The sequence below is a fragment of the Ranitomeya imitator genome, chromosome 1, assembly GCF_032444005.1.
Source record: "Ranitomeya imitator isolate aRanImi1 chromosome 1, aRanImi1.pri, whole genome shotgun sequence".
Taxonomy (NCBI): Eukaryota; Metazoa; Chordata; class Amphibia; order Anura; family Dendrobatidae; genus Ranitomeya; species Ranitomeya imitator.
The window spans coordinates 125,498,749-125,525,120 of NC_091282.1; the positions used below are offsets into that span (position 1 = coordinate 125,498,749).

At 43.2% G+C, this 26,372-nt stretch overlaps 1 protein-coding gene across 1 annotated transcript; it reads left to right on the forward strand.

The window, feature by feature from the left end:
* LOC138664092 (low-density lipoprotein receptor class A domain-containing protein 1-like) lies at nt 1-26,372 on the forward strand. Its single transcript, XM_069750522.1, has 6 exons — nt 1-69; nt 2,663-2,732; nt 11,911-12,030; nt 17,004-17,147; nt 20,174-20,296; nt 25,677-26,372. Exons 1-6 carry the CDS (start codon nt 37-39, stop codon nt 25,811-25,813), a joined length of 627 nt encoding a protein of 208 aa, XP_069606623.1. The 5' UTR covers nt 1-36; the 3' UTR covers nt 25,814-26,372.

Sequence of the window (26,372 nt, forward strand, 5' to 3'; positions counted from 1 at the left end):
AAATATTGGATTTGTCATTTATTACCCAGAAATGTGATGGCATCAAATCGAGTGTCCCCGGACCACAAGGTCAGATTTCTCATCCATGGATAGATTAACAAAATTGTAATTAGTGGACAATAGAAAATTCTGCCACTTTGTAAATCATTACTTATCCTATTATTATGAATGTACACGGTGTCATATTACATTTTTTGTCTGTTCAATAGTAAATACTGGGAATGGAGAGGTAGCCACGCATACACGGCCAGCTTGTGACTACTGCAGCAAGTCAGTAGCCTCAGTGGTTACATTCCATACTACTGGCACGTGACTGCTGTGGAATAAGCCCTAAATGTTATTGTCCCCTTTAATGGACTGGCTCCTGCAAGTAATATAAGTCTTATGGTGCCCATACACATTAGGTGATATTCGGACAAAATGAATGATTTCGATCATAATTAAAGAATTGTTTCCTGTTCAGTAAAATAAATGTTCAAACCGTTGACTGATGGTTGTAAATGTTGGATTTTGTGTCGCCCGATGATAAGCACTGGCATTATTGGCTGAAAAATCCAAGTTGGCCGATGCAGTCTGAGATGTACATACACGTTCCTCTGATATACATATTCGACAACCCATTTTCCTCTCATGTTTATGGGGGCCTTTATCCTTGATGGCTAATCTGGCCTAACGGCTTTTCTGCTGTAAAATAACACACCAAAATTGTAAATGGCGCGTGGTAGTTTAGGCACCTCATTACACAGTTTGGGTCCCACTCTCAACCTTATGCCTCAATTCACTGGCAGAAGAGTACTGAAATGTAGGATAGCCAGACCCATCCAGTACTTGAGTTAGAGACATCTATCAATGCTGTACGGCGCCAGTCGGTTGTGGCTGTATGGAGCATGGAGTGTGCCTACTCCATAATCGGCAGGTAATGGCTGTGTGTTACAACTGCAGGTGGGTCAAAGCGATATTTAGCCTTTTAAATGCTGCTATCAAGCCCATTACAGCGGCATTAACAGCACGCCAGCAGGGGGGCATGTCATTCCTTGCGCCCAATGGGGCACCCATGATGTGACAGTTAAGAGTTTGTTGAAGACCTCCATGTTTGTCATTATAGTGCTCCCTTGAAACCCAGAATGCGGTCGGGCTTCATAGGAGACCATGATTTTTACTATACGCAACAATGCTGTGGTATTGCTATATATAGCACAAGCGATCAGACAATTTCAGGTTCAAGTTACATATGGAAAGTAATAAATACAATGAAAAGTAAAAAAAAAGTTTAAAAAAAAATAAAAAAATAAAAACATAAAAGTTCATATCACCCCCATGTTCCCCCATTAAAAATATAACACTTAAAAAAAAAACAAAAAAAGAAAACAAATACACATACTTGGTATTGTTGCATTCAGAAAAGTCTGAAATATCAAAATAATTAACTCGATCGGTAAACAATATAAACAGAAAAAAAAAACAAAGTTACTTTTTTTGTTGCTGCAATGCAATGAAAAATTCTGTAAAAGTGAACAAAATATCATATCAATCCTAAAATATCACTAAAAACATCAACATCATGTTACCCCTCAAAAAAAATCCATCACACAGCTTCATCGACTGAAAAATGAAAATGATACAAGTCTCAGAAAATGGCGACACAAACCCCAAAATGTTTATTTTCAAACTTCTGATTTTTTTTTCACCACTAAAAAAAAATTAAAAAACTACTAAAATCATTAAACAACTGGGCGTGCTTGGTATCTCCATAATCATAATAATGAGCAGAATCATATTGCATGGTCATTTTTAACAACCCAATCTATGCCGTAAAAACAATTCCCCAAAAAACAAGATCAGAATTGTGTTTTTTTTTTCTCACAATTTTACTGCACTTGGAATTTTTTTGTAGTTAAAAGAATTGGGCCATTGAAAAGTGTAAGAGCCCCCAAAAACAAACCCTCGAATGTCTAAGTTGACAGAAAAATAAAAAAAAGTTACCGTATGTCTCTGGGAAGAAAAAAATGGAACTGCAAAAAAGGAAATTGGAAGAGGAATTGCTAGCGCCCACGGTGATTTTCTGATAAAAATAAGCTTGTATGGGAAAATTGTTCCATGTAAATGGCCCATGAGAGAACAAACCGTACCGATCTATCTCAATTTTCCTAATCAAAAATAATGGCAGGCTAGTCCAGACCAGTCAGACAATATTATAAAAGCTGTTCTACCCTGTATGCACACATGGATTTTTCCTCTCTGAACCCTGTTCACACAGGTTATATACAGATGATCAGGTTTTTAAATACATCAGATAGGGATTGCATACATTAGTTAGGACTGCTCTGATAAGGGTATACCGTGAAGATTGGTAGAGCAGCTTAGTATACATTTTTTGCAAAAAACGTATCAACCAAATACCCTGTTTTTTACATCTTTTACTAGCACTTGCGGATTACTGCAACATTTTTTCAAACTGAGTGTTTTTGGTTTTACTATTCTCTTTTGTGTCTTCAAATATTATAAAAGTGGAGACTATGAGGCACTAAATCATTGTGTTCTTCAGGATTAAAGATCTGCCTCAAGAAAAACATTCATGGCCAATCCTAAATGTCCTATGGATATGCCATAAATGCCTTTGAGACAACCCCTTTAATTGTATTTTCTGTTACAATCTCTACAGGATTATGACACATTCTCAGTTTCAACAGAATGGGATTCAAGAAGATCTGTGTCACTTCATCAAGAGAAAGGTAAAAGGTCCAAACCATCTTATTAATATTCATAGCAGATGATGTTGGGAAAAATAAGATTATTGAGTGAATGATAAACTAAAGGGAGCATGTTACCCCCCAAAACATAATTTACTATGAACACAAACTTATATGGGGATCTTAGCCCCTATCAGAATCATACCTTTACTGGATAAATCTGTGCAAAAAAAATGCTCTTTATTCCTTCGATTAGTTGATTAGGGGGCTCAGTACACCCCTGGTGTGGACGAGCGGTTTCAGTGCACCATTCTGCCCCTAAATTTGGAAAACCCTCTGGTGATACACAGTACTGGATTGCTCAGAGCCAGTGATGTCTCAGGAGAAAGCTGCTATCTGCGCTGTCACAGTTCCTAGATTGGAGCGCGCACGCACACAGCACTCTCCTCTGCGGATGCTCCATAAGGCCGGTTTCACACGTCAGTGCCTCCGATACGTGTAGTTTTCTCACGTACCGGAGACACTGACACACATAGACCCATTCAAATGAATAGGTCTATGCAGATGTCAGCGTGTTTTGTGCAAAACACGCAGACATGTCAGTTTTTACCCGGACACACGGGACGCCAAACGTCCCGCACATCGCACACTGTCCTCCGTGTGAACGGATGGCTGCCGGGGAAGGAGCACTACTGTAAGCATTGTTCCCCTGCATGTGGTGCTGAACGCCACTTTCATCCATTGTCCCCTGCTCTGCCGACAGCAGCGGAAGCAGGGGACAATGAATGAAAGAAAAAACCGACGTGGGGTCCCCTTATATTTTAAAACCAACCCAACAAAACTCACAGGTGCGGGCGGCTCAAATGAACTCTTGAGCGTGGGAAAATGCCAGCTGATTTTTCCCACGCTGAAGAGTTCATCTTAGTTCAGGCCGGCATGGAGCGCAGCTTCGGTGACATCACTGTTATGATACGGTGGTCTAGGAGCAACATGGAACGAGCTCTGAAGGAAGTGGTAACTGTACTGACCGCAGTCCCTAAGCTCAACACAACACTAGAAGTAGCCGTGGAATGCTCCTAACTCTCCCTAGGCATCTCGTCACAGCCTAAGAGCTAACTTCCCCTAAAGAAAGAAGCAGGAAAGCTATCTTGCCTCAGAGAAAATCCCCAAAGGATAGATTAGCCCCCCACAAATAATGACTGTGAGTGGAGAGGGAAAAGACATACACAGAATGAAACCAGGATGAGCACAGGAGGCCAGTCTAGCTAAATAGATAGGACAGGATGGAATACTGTGCGGTCAGTATAAAACACTACAAAAATCCACGCAGAGTTTACAAAAATCTCCACACCTGACTAAAGGTGTGGAGGGCAAATCTGCCTCCCAGAGCTTCCAGCAAGACAGAATTAATTCACACTGATAAGCTGGACAAACATAGAAAGCACAGAATGGATAAGTCCACAATCTATGGACAGAAAAGAGCAAGCAAAAACTTAGCTTTGCTGAACTGGTCAGGATAACAGGGAACTCCAAAGAGATGTGAATCCAACCAGGAACCATTTACAAGTGGCAATGGCTGAAGAAAGAGCCAGGCCTAAATAGCCGAGCAGAAGAGACGATAAGTGGAGGCAGCTGATGACAGCTAACTCCAAGGAGCAGCCATACCACTAGAAACCACAACAGGGAGCCCAAGAGCAGAACTCACAAAAGTGCCACTTACAACCACCGGAGGGAGCCCAAGAGCGGAATTCACAACAGTACCCCCCCCTTGAGGAGGGGTCACCGAACCCTCACCAGAGCCCCCAGGCCGATCAGGACGAGCCAAGTGAAAAGCACGAACCAAATCGGTGGCATGGACATCGGAGGCCACAACCCAAGAATTATCCTCCTGGCCATAACCCTTCCACTTGACAAGATACTGAAGCCTCCGCCTCGAAAAACGAGAATCCAAACTCTTCTCAACCTCATATTCCAACTCTCCCTCAACCAACACCGGGGCAGGAGGGTCAACCAAGGGAACAACGGGCACCACATATCTCCGCAACAAAGATCTATGGAAAACATTATGAATGGCAAAAGAGGCTGGAAGAGCCAAACGAAAAGACACCGGATTAATAATTTCAGAAATTTTATAAGGACCAATAAACCGAGGCTTAAACTTAGGAGAAGAAACCTTCATAGGAACATGACGAGAAGATAACCAAACCAAATCCCCCACACGAAGCCGGGGACCAACACACCGACGGCGGTTAGCAAAACGTTGAGCCCTTTCCTGAGACAACGTCAAATTGTCCACCACATGAGTCCAAATCTGCTGCAGCCTGTCCACCACAGAATCAACACCAGGACAATCAGAAGGCTCAACCTGCCCAGAAGAAAAACGAGGATGAAAACCAAAATTACAAAAGAAAGGTGAAACCAAAGTAGCCGAACTAGCCCGATTATTAAGGGCAAACTCGGCCAACGGCAAGAAAGACACCCAATCATCCTGATCAGCAGACACAAAGCATCTCAAATAGGTCTCCAAGGTCTGATTAGTTCGCTCAGTTTGGCCATTAGTCTGAGGATGAAACGCCGAAGAAAAAGACAAATCAATGCCCATCCTAGCACAAAAGGCCCGCCAAAATCTAGAGACAAACTGAGAACCTCTGTCAGACACAATATTCTCCGGAATGCCATGCAAACGAACCACATGCTGAAAAAACAATGGAACCAGATCCGAGGAGGAAGGCAACTTAGGCAAAGGTACCAGATGGACCATTTTAGAGAACTGGTCACAAACAACCCAGATAACAGACATCTTCTGGGAAACACGAAGATCCGAAATAAAATCCATGGAAATATGCGTCCAGGGCCTCTCAGGGACCGGCAAAGGCAAAAGCAGCCCACTAGCGTGGGAACAGCAAGGCTTGGCCCGGCGCAAGTCCCACAGGACTGCACAAAAGCACGCACATCGCGCGACAAGGAAGGCCACCAAAAGGACCTAGCAACCAAATCTCTGGTACCAAAAATCCCAGGATGACCAGCCAACACTGAACAATGAACCTCAGAAATTACCTTACTTGTCCATCTATCAGGAACAAACAGCTTCCCCACTGGACAGCGGTCAGGCCTATCAGCCTGAAATTCCTGAAGCACCCACCGCAAATCAGGGGAGATAGCAGAAAGAATCACCCCCTCCTTAAGAATGCCAACCGGCTCAAGGACTCCAGGAGAATCAGGCGAAAAACTCCTAGAGAGGGCATCAGCCTTAACATTCTTAGATCCCGGAAGATACGAGACCACAAAATCAAAACGGGAGAAAAACAGGGACCATTGAGCCTGTCTAGGATTCAGCCGCTTGGCCGACTCGAGGTAAATCAGATTCTTATGATCAGTCAGGACCACAACACGGTGTTTAGCTCCCTCAAGCCAATGTTACCACTCCTCAAACGCCCACTTCATAGCCAACAACTCCCGATTGCCGACATCATAATTGCGTTCCGCAGGCGAAAACTTTGTGAAAAAAAAAGCACACGGTTTCATCAAAGAGCCATCAGACTCCCTCTGAGACAAAACGGCCCCTGCCCCAATCTCAGACGCGTCGACCTCAACCTGAAAAGGAAGAGAAACATCCGGCTGACGCAACACAGGGGCAGAAGTAAATCGGCGTTTAAGCTCCTGAAAGGCCTCAACAGCCTCAGAGGACCAATTCGTCACATCAGCGCCTTTCTTCGTCAAATCAGTAAGGGGCTTAACCACACTGGAAAAGTTTGCAATGAAACGGCGATAGAAATTAGCAAAGCCCAAAAATGTTTGAAGACCCTTCACAGATATGGGTTGGATCCAGTCATGAATAGCTTGGACCTTAACAGGATCCATTTCTATAGACGAGGGAGAAAAAATAAAACCCAAAAAAGAGACCTTCTGAACTCTGAATAGGCACTTAGACCCCTTCACAAATAAAGCATTATCATGAAGGATCTGGAACACCATCCTGACCTGCTTCACATGAGACTCCCAATCATCGGAAAAAATCTAAATATCATCCAAATATAAGACCATGAATTTATCAAGATAATTGCGGAAAATATCATGCATGAAAGACTGGAACACAGATGGAGCATTAGAGAGCCCAGATGGCATCACAAGGTATTCAAAATGGCCTTTGGGCGTATTAAATGCAGTTTTCCATTAGTCACCCTGTTTAATACGAACAAGATTATATGCCCCTCGAAGGTCAATCTTAGTAAACCAACTAGCCCCCTTAATCTGAGCAAACAAATCAGTAAGCAAAGGCAAGGGGTATTGGAATTTGACCGTGATCTTATTAAGAAGACGAAAATCAATACAGGGTCTCAAGGAGCCATCCTTCTTAGCAACAAAAAACAAACCCGCTCCCAATGGTGACGAAGAGGGCAGAATATGCCCCTTCTCCAAAGACTCCTTAACATAACTCCGCATGGCGGCATGCTCTGGCACAGACAGATTGAAAAGTCGGCCCTTAGGGAACTTGCAACCAGGAATCAAGTTAATAGCACAATCACAGTCCCTGTGCGGAGGAAGGGACCTGGACTTGAGCTCTTGAAATACATCCTGGAAATCCGACAAAAACTCAGGGACCTCAGAAGAGGGGGAAGAGGAAATTGACATCAAAGGAACGTCACTATGTACTCCTCGACAACCCCAACTAGTCACCGACATAGTTTTCCAATCCAGCACCGGATTATGTTCCTGTAACCATGGAAATCCCAGTACAACAACATCATGCAGGTTATGCAACACCAGAAAACGGCAATCTTCCTGATGTGCAGGAGCCATGTACATAGTCATCTGTGTCCAGTACTGAGGTTTATCCTTGGCCAAGGGTGTAGCATCAATACCCCTCAAAGGAATAGGGCTCTGCAAAGGCTGCAAGGAAAAACCACAGCGCCTGGCGAATTCTAAGTCCATTAAGTTCAGGGCAGCGCCTGAATCCACAAATGCCATGACAGAAAAGGACGACAATGAGCAAATCAGGGTCACAGATAAGAGAAATTTAGGCTGTATAGTGCTAATGGTAACAGACCTAGCGACTCTCTTAGTACGCTTAGGGCAATCAGAGATGACATGAGCCGAATCACCACAGTAAAAACACAGCCTATTCGGACGTCTGAATTCCTGCCGTTCTATTCTAGTCAAAATCCTATCACATTGCATAGGTTCAGGACTTTGCTCAGAGGATACTGCCATATGGTGCACAGCTTTGCGCTCGCGCAGACGCCGATCAATCTGAATGGCTAGAGACATAGATTCGCTCAAACCGGCAGGCGTAGGAAAGCCCACAATAACATCTTTAAGGGTTTCAGAAAGACCTTTTCTGAAAATAGCAGCCAGAGCCTCTTCATTCCATTTAGTGAGCACAGACCATTTTCTAAATTTCTGGCAGTATAACTCTGCCGCTTCCTGACCTTGACACAAGGCCAACAGGGTTTTTTCTGCATGATCCACAGAATTAGGTTCGTCATACAATAATCCGAGCGCTTGAAAAAATGCATCTACATTCAATAATGCCGGATCCCCTCTTTTCAAGAGAAAAAGCCCAGTCTTGAGGGTCACCACGCAGCAAGGATATGATGATTTTTACTTGCTGAATGGGATCACCAGAAGAACGGGGTGTCAAAGCAAAAAACAATTTGCAGTTATTTTTAAAGTTCAAAAACTTGGATCTGTCCCCAAAAAACAAATCAGGAGTAGGAATTCTAGGCTCTAAAGCCGGAGTCTGGACAACATAGTCCTGGATACTCTGTACTCTTGCAGCAAGTTGATCCACACGAGAAAACAAACCCTGAACATCCATGCCAAAGCATATATCCTGAACCACCCAGATATCAAGAGGAAAAAAAAGACAAACCAGAGCACAGAAAAAAAATGGTTCAGAACTTTCTTTTCCTTCTTTTGAGATGCATTTAATTCATTTTTGGCCACTTGTACTGTTATGATACGGTTGTCTAGGAGCAACATGGAACGAGCTCTGAAGGAAGTGGTAACTGTACTGACCGCAGTCCCTAAGCTCAACACAACACTAGAAGTAGCCGTGGAATGCTCCTAACTCTCCCTAGGCATCTCATCACAGCCTAAGAGCTAACTACCCTTAAAGAAAGAAGCAGGAAAGCTATCTTGCCTCAGAGAAAATCCCCAAAGGATAGATTAGCCCCCCACAAATAATGACTGTGAGTGGAGAGGGAAAAGACATACACAGGCAAATCTGCCTCCCAGAGCTTCCAGCAAGACAGAATTAATTAACACTGATAAGCTGGACAAACATAGAAAGCACAGAATGGATAAGTCCACAATCTATGGACAGAAAAGAGCAAGCAAAAACTTAGCTTTGCTGAACTGGTCAGGATAACAGGGAAATCCAAAGAGATGTGAATCCAACCAGGAACCATTTACAAGTGGCACTGGCTGAAGAAAGAGCCAGGCCTAAATAGCAGAGCAGAAGAGACAATAAGTGGAGGCAGCTGATGACAGCTAACTCCAAGGAGCAGCCAAACCACTAGAAACCACAAGAGGGAGCCCAAGAGCAGAACTCACAAAAGTGCCACTTACAACCACCGGAGGGAGCCCAAGAGCGGAATTCACAACACATCACCACTAGACACTGAAGCTCCGCTCCCATAATTTCATTCATTCCCCAGTAGTGTACAGCCGGGAGCGGTCGCATTAAACTGTATATACACTGCACTGTAAACTGTATATACCCCAGATATGGATTACTGCGTGGGACTGACTGTACGCCGGACAGGTATGGGTATATTGTTGGTTTATTATTTTGTCATTTTTTACAGGAGATCGAGGCTTAGCTTGGAATGGCAGACTAATAAAGATGGAAAAACTGTGTATATTGTTTTATTTCATTAAAATACGTTTTTCTTACTGTGTGGTGTTTAACCATTTAACAACTATGGGATTAGTAATGGAGAGGTGTCTTATTGACACCTCTCCATTACTAAGCCGGCTTAATGTCACCTTACAATAGGAAGGTGATATTAACCCCTCATTACCCCACTTGCCACCGCTACAGAGCAAGTGGGAAGAATTGGGCAAAGCTCCAGAATTGGCGCATGTAATAGATGCGCCTTTTCTGGCCAGCTGCGGGCTGCTGTTTTTAGGCTGGGGGGGAGCCCATATCCATGGCCCCTTACCAACCTGAGAATCGCAGCCCACACCTGTTAGTTTTGTCTGGTTTGTTTTAAAATATAGGGGGGACCCCACATCGTTATTTTCTTTCATTCATTCAGGGCATCAGGAATTGTCTCACCTGTGCAACACTATGGAAATCCTGAAAACATGACCCGCCGTGGGGTCCGTGAGAACTGGAGTTTGGGAAACACTGGTCTAGGGCTATTTGTGCCCTTAAATCTTTTGTTTGCTGACATGCTTTTCTAGAAATGATCTGATGATTTTCCATCCCAGGTGCCTTTGCAATATGTTTTGCAGGCACCTTTGGCCTTGTTTATTCTAATTATATTGTAACACTGTACATTCATGCTCTCAATTAAGCCACATCAACTGTAGCTCCTTCTGTATGGCCATGTATTCTTTGGACCCCTTAAAGAACTGGAGCATGCTGAGATGCCACTCCTGTTATCACTCTTGTTAGTTTAGCAGGCTATATGTCTACTTTGTGAATTATTTCATTGTTTAGGATAAGTTGCAAACTAGCTATTTATAGTTCAGTACTTAATCCACACGATTGATTTTTTTTTGTGCTGCCATGTCCAGGGCAGATCTCATTATGGGATCTTTGAAATGTGTTAGGTTTGAAATGTTTTTATACTTGTGATGTTTTTTGGTTGACCTCTTTGAATAAAATAACATTGACTTTGTTATATATTAGTGGTGGTCAATGTTACATAGCATGTTTCTCTACTCTTTTTTTGTTGTTCATGTTCTAACATGCTTCAGGTAGATCCCACCTTTCTTTAGTGATATTTGTTGATGGTGCCCTCCATTTTCGTCTTTTTCAGTCCGTGTGCTGCATGTAGGACACACACGGACACGGATATCTCCGGTACAGTGTTTGCCGGTACCGGAAGTATCAGGACGTGTGAATTCGGCCTAACACAGTTAGGTTTTCATCGCCTCAGCTGAATGATTTACAGCTATTAGCCAGGCTGAGTACATGTGGGGGTTGCCTGGTGGTTAGGGAATCCCTACATGTATTCAAGCTGTCTAGTAGCTGTAAATCATTCAGCTGTGGTGATGAAAACTAAATCTCTGAACACTAACAAATACTCGGAGGACACCAGAGCGTGCTCAGGAAAACCCGAGCAACGAGTATACTCGCTCATCATTGCTCCTTATTAATGACCATAAAAATTAGCACTAATTAAAAAGGTTTGTATCTCTGGAACTGTATCACAGCTCATCACTAATAAAAAGACTTCTCTGGAGGCTGGTTTTTCAGCTGCTCTGCATCACTACCCTGTGAGCATCGGCTCATATCTCTGGATCCTGTATGGCAGACTTTAAAGAAAAAAGACCAAAAAAAGTAAATCTGGGAGCGGCAGGAATAAAGAGCAAAAACTGGCCACTTTTGTGCAGGGGATAGACCCTCTTTACGTTGTGTTTTGTGGCTGACAGACTACCTTTAATTGAAAGATTCAAATCTACATAGACCTTAACAAAAAGCTGCTCTGTCTATGGCCGGATCTCAACATGAAGCAACACTTCTGGTCTGTGGGAGCTATTGTCCTGTTACAGAGCGTCATCAGAGCCGTGTATGAAGAGACTGGCTGACTGCTTGTTTCAATAGCTAAGCCAGCCCCCTTCTGTGTAAAAGTCGGTGCACACACAGCTATTTGCCCTTATATCTTGTAATAGAGGGTTGTCCATAATATAGGAAAACAAAGGGGTTGTTCAAGCCAGCTGACTCCTATTTAATTTGCTTGCTAATATATGTTGTATAAGGCATTACACACACATTATCATCACTGTCCCCATTGGGGCTCACACTCTAAATTTCCTATCACTATTGACATTGTAGTGTAGGCGGAAACCGGAGAACCCGGAGGAAACCCACGCAAACACAAGGAGAACATACAAACTCCTTGCAGATATTGTCCGTGGTAGAATTTCAACCCTGGACCCCAGCGCTGCAAAGCAATAGTGCTAACCACTGAGCCACCGTGCTGCCCTATGAGATTTTTTTTCCTCCACTGCTCCCTACTACGTATGACCTCTTTTATCTTTACAGATTGTGGCTGCTGCTTTAGAAGAAGATGCTTCTGTATTACTGGTGTCGTGCTCCTCACCCTGGGAGCCATCTCAGCATTCATCACATTAGGAGTCCTCTATGGAATACCAGAAAATCAAAGTAAAAATATATAGTTTTCATACTTCTAAATGCCGAAAAATCAGCTGTAATTAACATTATGAGTTAAAAAGTGCCACTCTGGGCTACAACTGATTACAATGATGGTGTTATAGACAATAATATCATCAGAGTTATTGGCATAAAAAATTAGAACACAGGGCCCTACAGCAAAAATAATAATGAGGCCCATTTTACGTGTGGACGCCTTCCATTACACTCCATTATTTGAGGTCAGTAGTGTTTAAAGGGAACTTGGCAGGTCCCCCATGACCTCCAACCCACCAGCATTTGTATATTCTTTTCTAAATAAACTGATGTTTAACCCCTTAGTGACAGAGCCAATTTGGTACTTAATGACCGAGCCAATTTTTACAATTCTGACCACTGTCACTTTATGAGGTTATAACTCTGGAACGCTTTAACGGATTCTGCTGATTCTGAGATTGTTTTTTCGTGACATATTGTATTTCATGTTAGTGGTAACATTTCTTCGATATTACTTGCGATTATTTATGAAAAAAACGGAAATATGGCGAAAATGTTAAAAATTTTGCCATTTTCAAACTTTGTATTTTTATGCCCGTAAATCAGAGAGATATGTCACAAAAAATAGTTAATAAATAACATTTCCCACATATCTATCTTTTGTTAGGGAATTATAAGGGTTAAAAGTTGACCAGCAATTTCTCATTTTTACAACACCATTTTTTTTTAGGGACCACATCTCATTTGAAGTCATTTTGAGGAGTCTATATGATAGAAAATAACCAAGTGTAACACCATTCTAAAAACTACACCCCTCAAGGTGCTCAAAACCACATTCAAGAAGTTTATTAACCCTTTACGTGCTTCACAGGAACTGAAACAATGTGGAAGGAAAAAATGAACATTTAACTTATTTTTGCAAACATTTTAATTCAGAACCATTTTTGAAATTTTCATAAGTGTAAAAACAGAAATTTAACGATAAATTTTGTTGTGCAATTCCTCCTGAATACGCTGATACTCCATATGTGGGGGTAAACAACTGTTTGGGCGCACCGCAGAGCTTGGAAGTGAAGGAGCGCCGTTTGACTTTTTCAATGCAGAATTGGCTGGAATTGAGATTGGACGCCATGTCACGTTTGGAGAGCCCCTGATGTGCCTAAACAGTGGAAACCCCCCACAATTGACACCATTTTGGAAACTAGACCCCTTAAGGAACTTATCTAGATGTGTGGTGAGCGCTTTAAACCCCCAGGTGCTTCACAGAAGTTTATAACGTAGAGCCGTGAAAATAAAAAAAATCACATTGTTTCTACAAAAATGATCTTTTTGCCCCCAAATTTTTATTTTCACAAGGGTAACAAGAGAAATTAGACCACAAAAGCTGTTGTGCAATTTCTCCTGAGTACGTCAATACCCCATATGTGGGGGTAAACCACTGTTTGGGCGCACCGCAGAGCTTGGAAGAGAAGGAGTGCCGTTTTACTTTTTCAATGTAGAATTGGCTGGAATTGAGATCGGACGCCATGTCACGTTTGGAGAGCCCCTGATGTGCCTAAACAGTAGAAACCCCCCACAAGTGACCCCATTTTGGAAACTAGACACCCCATGGAACTTATATAGATGTGTGGTGAGAACTTTGAACGCCCTAGTGCTTCAAAGAAGTTTATAATGCAGAGTCGTGAAAATAAAAAATATTTTTTTTCCACAAAAAAGATTTTTTAGCCCCCAAGTTTTTATTTTCACAAGGATAACAAGAGAAATTGGACCTCAAAAGTTGTTGTCCAATTTATCCCGAGTACGCTGATGCCCCATATGTGGGGGTAAACCACTGTTTGGGCACACGGCAGAGCTCAGAAGGGAGGGAGCACCATTTGACTTTTTGAGCGCAAAATTGGCTGTCGTGTTGGGAGACCCCCTGATGTACCTAAACAGTGGAAACCCCCCAATTCTAACCCCAACCCTAACCCCAACACACCCCTAACCCTAATCCCAACCCGATCCATAATCCTAATCACAACCCTAACGATAATCACAACCCTAAACCCAAAACAACCCTAATCTCAACCCTAACCATAACCCTAATCAAAACCCTAAATCCAACACACCCCTAATCCTAATCTCAACACTAACCTCAAACCTAACCCTAATCCCAATACACCCCTAACTCTAAACCCAACCCTAACCTTAACCCTAATCCCAAACCTAACCCTAATCCTAAATGTAACCCTAATGCCTACCCTAGTCCAAACCCTAACCCTAATCCCAACTCTAACCCTAACTTTAGCTGCAACCCTAGCCCTAACTTTAGCCCCAACCCTAACCCTAGCCCTAATTTTAGCCCCAACCCTAGCCCTAACCCTAAATTTAGCCCTAACCCTAAATTTAGCCCCAACCCTAACCCTAACCCTAAATTTAACCTTAACCATAGCCCTAACTTTAGCCCCAACCCTAACCCTAGCCCTAAGGCTACTTTCACACTTGCGTCGTGTGGCATCCGTTGCAATCCGTCGTTTTGGACAAAATGTAACCTCTTTTTGTACATCGCGTCCGCCATTTCTGCGCATGCGTGGCCGTAACTCTGCCCCCTCCTCCCCAGGACATAGACTGGGCAGCAGATGCGTTGAAAAACTGCATCCGCTGCCCAGGTTGTGCACAATTTTCACAACGTGCGTCGGGCTGATGCATTGCGACGGCCCCGTACCGACGCAAGTGTGAAAGAAGCCTAACCCTAGCCCTAACCCTAAATTTAGCCCCAACCCTAACCTTAACCCTAAATTTAGCCCCAACCCTAACCCTTACCCTAATTTTAGCCTCAACTCCTCTCTCTTGCCGGCCGGCAGATGGCGGTCGCACTGCGCATGCTCCCGCCATTTTCTTTCACGATGAAGAAGCCGGCGGGCAGGAGGGGACGCAGGAAGATCCAGGGACACCAGTAAGTATGATAGGGTCCCCGAATCCCCCTATTTTTCTGTCCTCTGATGTGCGATCACATCAGAGGACAGAGAATTAGGCTGTGTGCACACGTTGCGGTTTTTTTGCAGTTTTTCCTGATAAAAACGCTATAAAACCGCAAAAAAACCTGCATGCAATAAGCATCCTATCATTTAGAATAAATCCGCATGTTTTGTGCACATGATGTGGTTTTTCCACGAAAAAACCGCATTGCGGTAAAAACCGCAGCATGTTCATTAATTTTGCAATTTTTTTGCGTATTTCCCTCTACAAAATGCATTGGGAAATGTCCGGAAAATACCGCGGCAAAACCGCATGCGGATTTCTTGCAGAAAATGTCCGTTTTTTCTCAGGAATTTTCTGCGAGAAATCCTGAACGTGTGCACGTAGCCTTAAATCGCTTTTTTTTTGTGATTGCCGGTAAACAGTTAATTACCAGCGATCGCAAAACAGGGGTCGGTAAAAACCGACCCCAATCATGTTCTTTGGGGTCTCGGCTACCCCCGGCAGCCGAGACCCCAAAGATCCTCCAGGTGCCGGCCGCATTGCGCCCGCCATTTTTTTGCCAGAAAAAGATGGTGGTACCCATCGGGAACCACAAGGAGCACCGGGGAAGACAGGTGAGTATTGGGGGGGCTATCAGGGACCCCATTTCTCTGTCCTCTGATGTGCGATCACATCGGAGGATAGAGAAATGAAAAGGGAAATCGCGTTTTTGGTTTTTTTTGCGATCGCCGGTAAACGGTTAATTATCGGCGATCGCAACTCGGAGGTCGGTAAAAAACCCTGGAATCATGTTCTCTGGGGTCTCGGCTACCCCCGGCAACCGAGTCCCCAGAGAAAATCCGACTCTGGGGGGCGCTATTCACTTTTTCCACAGCGCCGTTAATTAACGGCTCTGTGGTTTAAGTACCTTTAACTGCCGCCGTTAAAAGGCGTATCGGCGGTCGTTAAGGGGTTAAAGTAAGACTTTTTCCAGTCTCTTTTTCATATGCAATTAACCTTTTATCTAATTTTTGTGCCTCCCCACTCAGCATGTTATCACGCCCCTGTGGGTGTTGGATTTTATGGCATGGGGGACCTGTCTCTTTAATGATTGTTTATTATGGCTCCTGGTAATAGTAAGACTTTACTTTACATGCTACAGCATAATTTAAAGTGATGAAGACGCAAGTGTTCTAGGGGTGAGTCTTCTCAAAGAAGATGGCTGATATACATGTTATATATATATGTTAGAACTTAAAATATATTACAGGAAATCTGGTCTGGTTGCTGAATAAATAGTAACGTGGCTGGATGCGGATTTCTGGAATCTTTTTCTAAGGTGCTGATTCATCAATTGCACTTTTATTTTATTATTCTTCATTGCTTATATAGTGCCATTAATTTCACAGCACTTTACACACATTATCATCGCTGTCCCCATTGGGGCTCACAGTCTAGATTCCCTATTAGTATATCTTATAAGTGTGGGAGGAAACCCGCACAAACACGGGGAGAACATACAAACTCCTTACAGATGTTGTCTTTGATGGGATTTGAACCCAGGATCCCAGCGCTGCAAAGCAAGAGTGCTAACCACTGAGCCATTTAAAGTCACTCTTCGGTCTCGTTTTTCTTTTTGCACTCTTTTTGTGCCAAATTCCTCAAAATTACTCCAACTTTTTAGTTCATTTTGAGCAAATTCAAAGATTATTATTTCCATTGGCTCTTTTGCTTGTTTTGTGATTTTTTCAGAGTAAAATGTTGCACAATGCTTTAAAATATCGCACTTTAGTCTTCAACTGTGCAAAAATTACGTTGAGGTAACAGAATACATTTGAGGAAAAAAATGTCTGATTTTTAAAAAAGTCCTAAGTGAGAACTTAGGGGAAACCAGCTTGAATTGACTAACCATGCCCACGTTGCCGAACAAAAAAGAAATGTGGCGCAGAGTATAAAAAAGGTGCAAAACAGATGACATAGTAAAGAAAGAGAGAAAGAACTCCAAAGGGCGCATGTTCATAGTCGTGTCTTCACTTCTCTCCCAGCAGATTCCATTCTACGAGAGTGTAGAACGCCATCAGGCCCAGTGGGCTTTCTGTGTGATGACAGAACCACATGCGTTGTAGCCTCAGTGGTGTGTGACGGGAAGGTGGACTGCGCAAACGGGGAGGATGAATCTGCAAAATACTGTGGTTAGTGTCACAAATTTAGGAAACGTTAGGCGGTAGATATACAGTGCTTTAAAGTATTCATCCAAGGGCTACAAAAGCTCTTTGGGGTACAAGGCACAGGTTTCATGGTGATTTATATTACCCTAAGACCCCAAAAATCGGTACTATCATTGTTCAATGAACATCCATTCATCTCACAGCTGATTCACCCAGTAACGTCATATCGCATATGCACCGATGTGTCACCACACATGATCAGCCACAAAAACGTCACATTCCGCTGACTGTACAAACAAATAGAAATGGAGGTTTTTTTTTAATAAATCTATTAACTACTCTCCCTACATCAATTGACGCTGCAGATGGCAGCCTGATCTGCCTATCCTACTTACTCATCCTCATCCCATAGGCATACTAGAGATGAGCCATTTGATTCAATTTACCCTGTCCGATGTCCACTCTGGTCCTCTGTGGCAGCCAGTCTTCACTTCTGCTACAAGGCCATGAGCAGTCATAGAATCATAGAATGATTGAGTTGGAAGGGATCTCAGGGGTCATCATGTCCAATCCACTGCTCAATGCAAATTCACTAAACCATCTCATACAGATGTCTGTCCATCCTCTGTTTGAAGACTTCCATTGAAGGAGAACTCACCACCTCTCGTGGCAGCCTGTTCCACTCATTGATCTAATCTGTATCTTCTCCCTTTCAGTTTCATTCCATTACTTCTTGTTTGTGCAATGTGCAAATGAGAATAATATTGATCCCTCTACACTGTGACATGCCTTCAGATATTTGTAGACAACTATTAAGTCTCCTCTTAGGGTATGTTTCCATGGTCAGGAAACGCTGCGTGTTTGACGCTGCATGGAGCTGCAGCGTCAAACTCGCAGCATCCAAATGTTACAGCATAGTGCAGGGGATTTCATGAAATCCCGTCTCCACTATGCGTTAAAAGACGCCTGCCGGCAGACCTGCGTATCTGGTTCTCACTGGAGAGTCATCTCCGGCGGTCATCTACAAGCTCTGCTATGTCTGGATGTCAGGCATCTAGATGTAGCAGAGCTGGGCTCGTCGTGGGACACTCGTTATTAAATGGACTACATCGGACACAGGGAGTATACTGTTGGTTTATTATTTTTTATTTTTTTCCAGGAAAACGAGTGCGTCGCAGGAATGAGCGTACAATAAAGATGTCAAAACTGTGTGGTGTTTTATTTCATTAAAATACTTTATTCTGCATGTGTCTGTTTATTAACCCTTTACCATTTATAGGATTAGTAATGGTAGATAGCTTATTGACGCCTCTCCATTACTAAGCTGGCTTAATGTCACCTTACAAAGGTGACATTAACCCCTTATTACCCCATATACCACCACTACAGGGCAGTGGGAAGAGAGAGGCTAAGCGCCGGAATTGGTGCATCTTAGAGATGCGCCATTTCTGGGGTGACTGGGAGCTGGTGTTTGCAACTGGGGGGGGGGATATCCATGGTCCCTTCCTAGGCTATGAATATCAGCCCGCAGCTGTCTGCGTAGCCTTTCTGGCTATCAATTACAGGCCCACGCCATTTTTTGGGGGGTGTCCCCCTATTTTAATAGCCAGTAAAGGCTAAATATACAGCTGCGGGCTGATATTCATAGTCTGGGAAGCTCCATGGGTATTAGCCCATACAAACATCAGTCTCCCAGTCGCTGCCTTTGCCTCTCTGGCGCAGAAAATTGCATGGGAGCCCACACCATTTTTTAATTTTAATTTTTTTTAAATTAAACAGATATTGCGTTTAACGTCAGGGTCACACTAGCGAGAAACTCGCACGAGTCTCTTGCCTCAATACCCTGCATAGAAATATATGCAGCCGCACACTCCAGTCCCGAGTGCCGGCGGCAGTGCCGGGTGTTAAGATGTGAGACTCGGGCTTGGTATTATCTAGCTATCTATAGATAGATCTATGGTATCTATCTATCGTATCTATTCTCTATCGATATATCTATCGTATCTCTATCGTATCTATCTATAGATCTATCTATCTGTGTATGTAATCATTATTATTCAATGGAGTATGTAAAAGAAGAGGTTGAACAATTACATCACAATTCTTTTTTTGTATATCTTTATTTAGCTTACAAAAAAAACACACAAATCCGCATGAAAAACGCAGGTGACCTGCCAGTGACCTCAGGTGCAGATTTGCTGCAGATTTTACCTGCGTCAAATCCTGATGCAATCTTGACAGTGGAAACATGCCCTTAGCCTTCTTTTTTGTAAGCGAAACATTCCTATATCCTTTGACCATTCCTCGTAGGAGATACTTTGCAGTCTGCTCATCATCCTGGTAGCTCTTCTCTGAACTTACTCCAGTTTTTCAATGTCTTTTTTTAAAATGTGGTGCCAGAACTGGACACAGTATTCCAGATGAGGCCTGACCAAGAAGTAGAGGGGGATAATTACTTCAATTGGTCTAGACTCTATGCTTCTCTTAATACATCCTAAAACTGTGTTTGCCTTTTTTTTTGCTGCTGCATCACACTGTTGACTCATGTGTAGCCTGTTTCACACATGTTGTTGCTTAGTTCTATTCTTCCCATTCTGTAGATGTAATTTTCGTTTTTCTTGCCCAGATGTAGAATCTTGCATATCTGCATGTTAAATACCATTCTGTTAGTCACTGCCCATTGTTCAAGCTTATCCTTCTGAATCATTTCTCTGTCTTCGGAACGTCGCAAGGTTTAGTAAACGCCAAAAGGACCCAGGATGCCGAACACAGTCGTGTTAAAAAATCTGACACGGAGGACGGGACACCCGACCGGGACAGCACAAATCAAATTGATCATCTGTACATCTTAGACTCTGTTCACATATTTCTTTCAAATGTGACAGCAAAATAACTGGCTGCATGCCAATACCCAAATGAGAACAATTCTTATCAAGGGCAGTATGCCTTGTACTTTTGCTTGATAAAAGGACTAACAGTCATTACTTATTAATGCACCTCCATCTGTAACTTTTTGGGTCTCATTTTTTTCCCTTCTTTTATTTGTTTAGGAAGTTTACCTACTAGTCTTCCAGAAGGGTTGGTATTCCAGTGTGCAAATAAGAAATCCTGGACATACACTGACAAACTTTGTAACAACAATAATGACTGCGGAGACTGCTCTGATGAAACAGGTACCACTCAACGCCAAAATATTCCAAAGTTTTAGGAACAAATGTCTGGTATCAGTTTTTATTCATTGTTCAGAAATAGAAAACATTTGCACGGCATTATACAACTAAAAGAGGTATTTGCCCCACCGTACGTCGCAAACTATTGAAGATCTGTCACAGAGTTAAATAAGTTGGGAGCTATGCGTTTTCTAGTGGAGGTTAAATCCACACATCAGTCATTTCTGTGAACTACAATTTTTTTTTTTTAAATCGGTCTGTTTTTCATCGAACTTTGAACCATGTGTCATTTTTACTATCGGCATATTTTCAGTTTTTCTCATTTAAAAAAAAAGACGAACCAGATGGCTGTTTTCCAAGCTTCCCCTAGCAATCCGTGAGAAGCACACACTGATCTCGGATGGCAGCTGTGTGCTGTCTGTGTTTTTTCACACTGAAACATTCGATTGAAAGGGCAAGTTTGATACAGAAATCAGATCGATATAGGACATGTTTTTTTTTCCGAACCATTGCTGGGTAATTACAGGTAAAAAAATATGGATTACCCATGATTACATGCAAACTATGTGTCATAAAATAAAAAAACAAGGCAAGCACAACACAGCGGTCGCATGACATTGATATCACACCACCACTGCAGCCAGTGACCACCGATCAGCTGCAGCCTTCACTATTTTCTTGGAGCAGACTTCCACTTTGACAGAATACTGAATGTTTGCAGATCAGTAGCTGTTGCCATCACGACATTATGTCACAAAATGGCTGGGAGACACAGCAGAGGCATCGGAGGAGTGGTGCCCGCCCCAGAGACAAGTATGTTTTTTTTATTTTATGATGTACAGTTTAGTTGTTAAGTGGGTTGTTCAGAAGTGGACAACCTCTTTAAATATTTTTTTTTACTTTAAACACTTTTATTGGATCCTAACAGCATTGATATGAAAACAGAAGATCCATTTATTTTTAATAACAATAAAAAAGCTGATGGTTGTTAATACTAAGTATAACCAGTTTGATGAGGTTTTAATACAAGCTATTACATTAACTAAATAATTATGTGTGTGCTAGGGGAATGTAAAGGAGGAAGGAAGGCGGAAAGAGAGAATGGGAAGGAAAAGGAGGTGAAGAGGACATAACCTCGTAACCCCCCCACACACACAACTTACTGAAACTAGCACTTCAGAGGAGACCACATCTACCACAACATTCTATTTTAAGTATAATTTTCTGACAACCAGATTGCCAGGTCATTCCCCTCACTGACTAATGTCCAACATGTCCATTTGTGATGAAAAGCTTAGAGGCGATTGTTATCATGTGTAATCACGTTTTCCATTTTCATAATATTGTTAAGGCTACGTTCACATTAGCGTTCCACTAATGTGCATCGCTGTTGCGTCGGCGACGCAGCGGCGACGCGCCCCTACGTTTAACATGGGGGACACGTGCGTTTTTTTGTTGCGTTTTCCGACACGTGCGTCGTTTTCGACGCTAGCGTCGGACGCAAGAAAATGCAACAAGTTGCATTTTTCGTGCGTCCAATTTTCGTCAAAAAACGACGCACGCGTCGCAAAATGCAGCGTTTTGCGTGCGTTTTTGGTGCGTCGTGCGTTGCGTCGCCGACGCACCGGCGCGCAACGCTAATGTGAACGTAGCCTAACCTCTTCCACCCATTCACCCAAAGTGGCAACTTTTGTTGATTTCCAGTGAGATCTTTCTTTCCCTTTGAGATTGAATCCAGAGTAATGGAAAGTAGGCCTATTGTGGGGGAGGGTGTGACTGCTTCCAGTGAGGCTATTGTACAGTATAATGAGAAAATTTAATTCCATAGCCCACAAACCAATGGGCATTCCCACCATATATACTGTATGTATAACATGAACCCTGCTGCACCGCCAGCACAAGTCCGACACAGAGGGGAAGATCCTATGTAGCACAGTGGGACAATGGTACTATCTCGATAGAATCTAGTTTTTTTTTCTCCTGAGCACTGCAAGTAAAGGTACCGTTACACTAAACGATTTACCAACGATCACGACCAGCGATACGACCCGGCAGTGATCGTTGGTAAGTCGTTGTGTGGTCGCTGGGGAGCTGTCACACAGACAGCTCTCCAGCGACCAACAATCAGGGGAAAGACTTCGGCATCATTGAAACGGTCTTCAACTATGCCGAGGTCCCCGGGTAACCAGGGTAAACATCGGGTTACTAAGTGCAGGGCTGCGCTTAGTACCCCGATATTTACCCTGGTTACCATTGTAAAAGTTAAAAAAAAAAAAACTACATACTCACATTCCGATGTCTGTCACGTCCCCCGCCGTCAGCTTCCCGCACTGACTGTGTCAGCGCCGGCCGTAAAGCAAAGCGCAGCGGTGACGTCACCACTGTGCTCTGCTTTACGGCCGGCACTGATAGTCAGTGCAGGGAAGCTGACACCGGGGGACGTGACAGACATCGGAATGTGAGTATGTAGTGTTTTTTTTTTTTTTCTTTTACTTTTACAATGGTAACCAGGGTAAATATCGGGTTACTAAGCGCGGCCCTGCACTTAGTAACCCGATGTTTACCCTGGTTACAGGTGAACACATAGCTAGATCGGCGTCACACACGGTGATCTAGCGATGACAGCGGGGTGATCAGCGACCAACAAAAGGTCCTGATCATTCCCCACGACCAACAATCTCCCAGCAGGGACCTGATCGTTGGTCGCTGTCGCACAAAGATATCGTTAGCGGGATCGTTGCTACGTCACAAAAAGCGTGACGTTGCAACGATATCCTTAACAATATCGTTATGTGTGAAGGTACCTTGATAACTTGTGAGAGAATGTGAATGCTTTTTCCCAATCCTCATCTAAAACTGGACTACCCAATTCTTTCTCCCGAGCCCCAGTAAAGGGTAAGGAGTCATGGCAGCAGGTGACCTTTGTGCTGCTTTGTACTGTATATACAAGATAGAAGTTTAGTTGTGAGAATTTATAAATGACTAGAGCTGGAAATCCGCCAGCCAGGATAGATGCCTTCCTGGACAAGAGCAAACAAGTTCTGTTAAGGAAGGAAGAGAGCCTAACCCCATGAGATCCTGTTTCAATCTAACCCCAACGGATCTGTCCTGATTACAAATGAGCCTGCACCTGAAGCAGGGGGGAAAATCTGAGTTGTCAAACAAGGGCGTTAATGGACCTAACCTATGTGATAGAGATGAGATAAGACTTGCTCCTATGTTTGTACAAAATGTTCAGTATTGGTAATGGTTTAGTTTGTACATGTATTTTGTTGATCCAAGGTAGAGATGCGAGTGTCCAGGGAGAGATGTCCCCTTCCAGTTTCACCCATAACTTATGTTCCACAGACCTAAACCAGTCCACTGCTCTCATAAGAATCGCAGACTGATGGTATTTTTTTCTAGATTGGACAGATTAGTAGCCTCTTTATTCTAGGGACAACACCACAATATTTAAATTATATCCTAGACTTTGATGTTCCCCATACAAACTTGCTAATAGTCTTAAGGTACCGACACACAACGATATCGTTAACGATATCGTTGCTTTTTGTGACGTAGCAACGATATCGTTAACGAAATCGTTATGCGTGACGGCGACCAACGATCAGGCCCCTGCTGGGAGATCATTGGTCACTGGGGAAAGTCCAGGACTTTATTTCGTTGCTGGATCACCCGCTGACATCGCTGAATCGGCGTGTGTGACGCCGATTCAGCGATGTCTTCACTGGTAGCCAGGGTAAACATCGGGTTACTAAGCGCAGGGCCACGCTTAGTAACCCGATGTTTACCCTGGTTACCATTGTAAAAGTAAAAAAAAAAAAAAAACACTACATACTTACATTCCTGTCACGTTCCTCAGCGTCAGCTTCCCTGCGTCCCCCAGTGTCAGCGCCGGCCGGCCGTAAAGCAAAGCACAGCGGTGTCACCGCTCTGCTTTCCAGCCAGCGCGCTTACACAGTGCAGGGAAGCTGACGCCGGGGGACACGGCAGGAATGTAAGTATGTAGTTTTTTTTTTTTACTTTTACAATGGTAACCAGGGTAAACATCGGGTTACTAAGCGCGGCCCTGCGCTTAGTAACCCGATGTTTACCCTGGTTACCCGGGGACTTCGGTATCGTCGGTCGCTGGAGAGCTGTCTGTGTGACAGCTCTCCAGCGACCAAACAGCGACGCTGCAGCGATCGGCATCGTTGTCTAGATCGCTGCAGCGTCGCTTAATGTGACGGTACCTTTATTGAGGAGGAAAAAAGTCTGAGGAACGATCTGAAATATTTAGAAGTTTTCACAAAATGTCAATTTGGATCACATTAGTACTAGTGATGAGCGAGTGTGCTCGTTACTCGAGTTTCTCCCAGCATGCTCAGGTGGTGTCAGAGTATTTCGGCGTGCTCGGAGATTTAGTTTATGTCGACGCAGCTGCATGGTTTGTGGCTGCTAGACAGCCTGAATACAGGTGGGGATTCCCTAACAGGCAACCCCCACATGTATTCAGGCTGTCTAGCAGCCGCAAATCAAGCAGCTGCGTCGCCAAACTTAATCTCCGAGCACACCGAAATACTCGAATACCCAAGCATGCTCTGAGGAACTCAAGTAACGAGCATTCTTGCTCATCACTAATTAATACAACCAAACCAGGACAATGGTTTTAAGCTATAATCCATTAGATTTTGAAGTTTGTTCAAGGATGGGGATATAATGTAAACAATACAGATCATCCAAGTTCCCTGGAATTTGTGTACCCAGGTACTTAATTGTGTCTGTCTGCCACTTAGTGGGAAAGTTTTTAATTAGCCGTTGTCAGTTGAGCATTAAGTTACGTTCATGGCTTCAGTTTTACAGTAGTTGACTTCAACTACTTTGAATTCCTTTATTATAGAGGGAAATTAGATCATTGGGACAACCCCTTTAAACATTTAAGGAAAAATGACAGCTGCTCTAAGAAATCCATAAAAAATGTACTAAATAATGTAGTTGTAATAATTTGTACATAGTCAGAAAAGTCCATCTGAACTTACACACATTATACTTAGAAGTTTAGAAACGTCTCTGTTGACATACAGGGCTGTATTAAGCTGCAGACACACCGCTATGTGTTACAGTCCATGATTCACGAACCAACGAGAGGAGTCTCCTGACCAAAACTCAGACAGATCTGGCTGCCAAGTCCAGATCAGACCTGTAGCCAGTCCATGATTTGCAGTCTGTGCCATGATCGTGGCACACGGATGTGCGACTCCAGCATTAGGGAGACTATGGCAGTGGTACTAACAGATTACAGATCCTGTGGCCCAAAAGTTAAAGCCTAAGGTCAATAATACCAATGGAAATGTTCATAGGAAACATTTGATGTTAGACTATAACTGTGTATATTATCTTCCAGCTGCTCGCTGTCCTCCATGTCCAGGCTGGAGATGTAACACAGTCTTCTTTACGGATTGTGACTGTCTCCCAAAAACCCGCTGTCATGATAATATTCAGGACTGCATAGACTGGAGCGATGAAATATCCTGTCGCTGAAAGTTTGTAACACTGACCAACTCTACAATGGAGCGACAAGACCCTACAACGAGAACAATTTTCACTAATGAAGACTGGATGAAGTTTTCAGCTCTCTGCTCTGCTCCTATTTCACAAGTTACACTGCTCACCCAAACCGTCCCAAATGAATATTTATAACTATGTCCTAATGGTTACCAGTGTCAAATATCCTAGCATGTAATGTATCTAGTGTATTTTAGGAATGGTTAGTGTTTTAGGATTACTCTGTAACCAGAGTGAAAGGGATTTAATTAATAGGGCGTTCCAACACCCAAAAATCACGGTGTAATATTGGTAAATGAGGCCGCATTGCGACCCACGAGTTCTACACAAATCTAAATGATTTTGTTTCATTGTGACTTGAGGGTCACGACACAACCCCAGTCACTGACAATAGCTTTGGAGTTAGCAGCGACACAGTGCCATTATTGACTCAGTCACGAGTGTTGCAGCCAAAGTTAACTTTTATCCCCAGCCTGACTGAGATACTGCACATACATCAGACATTGAAAACATTTCAATAAATGCTACTTTCCTA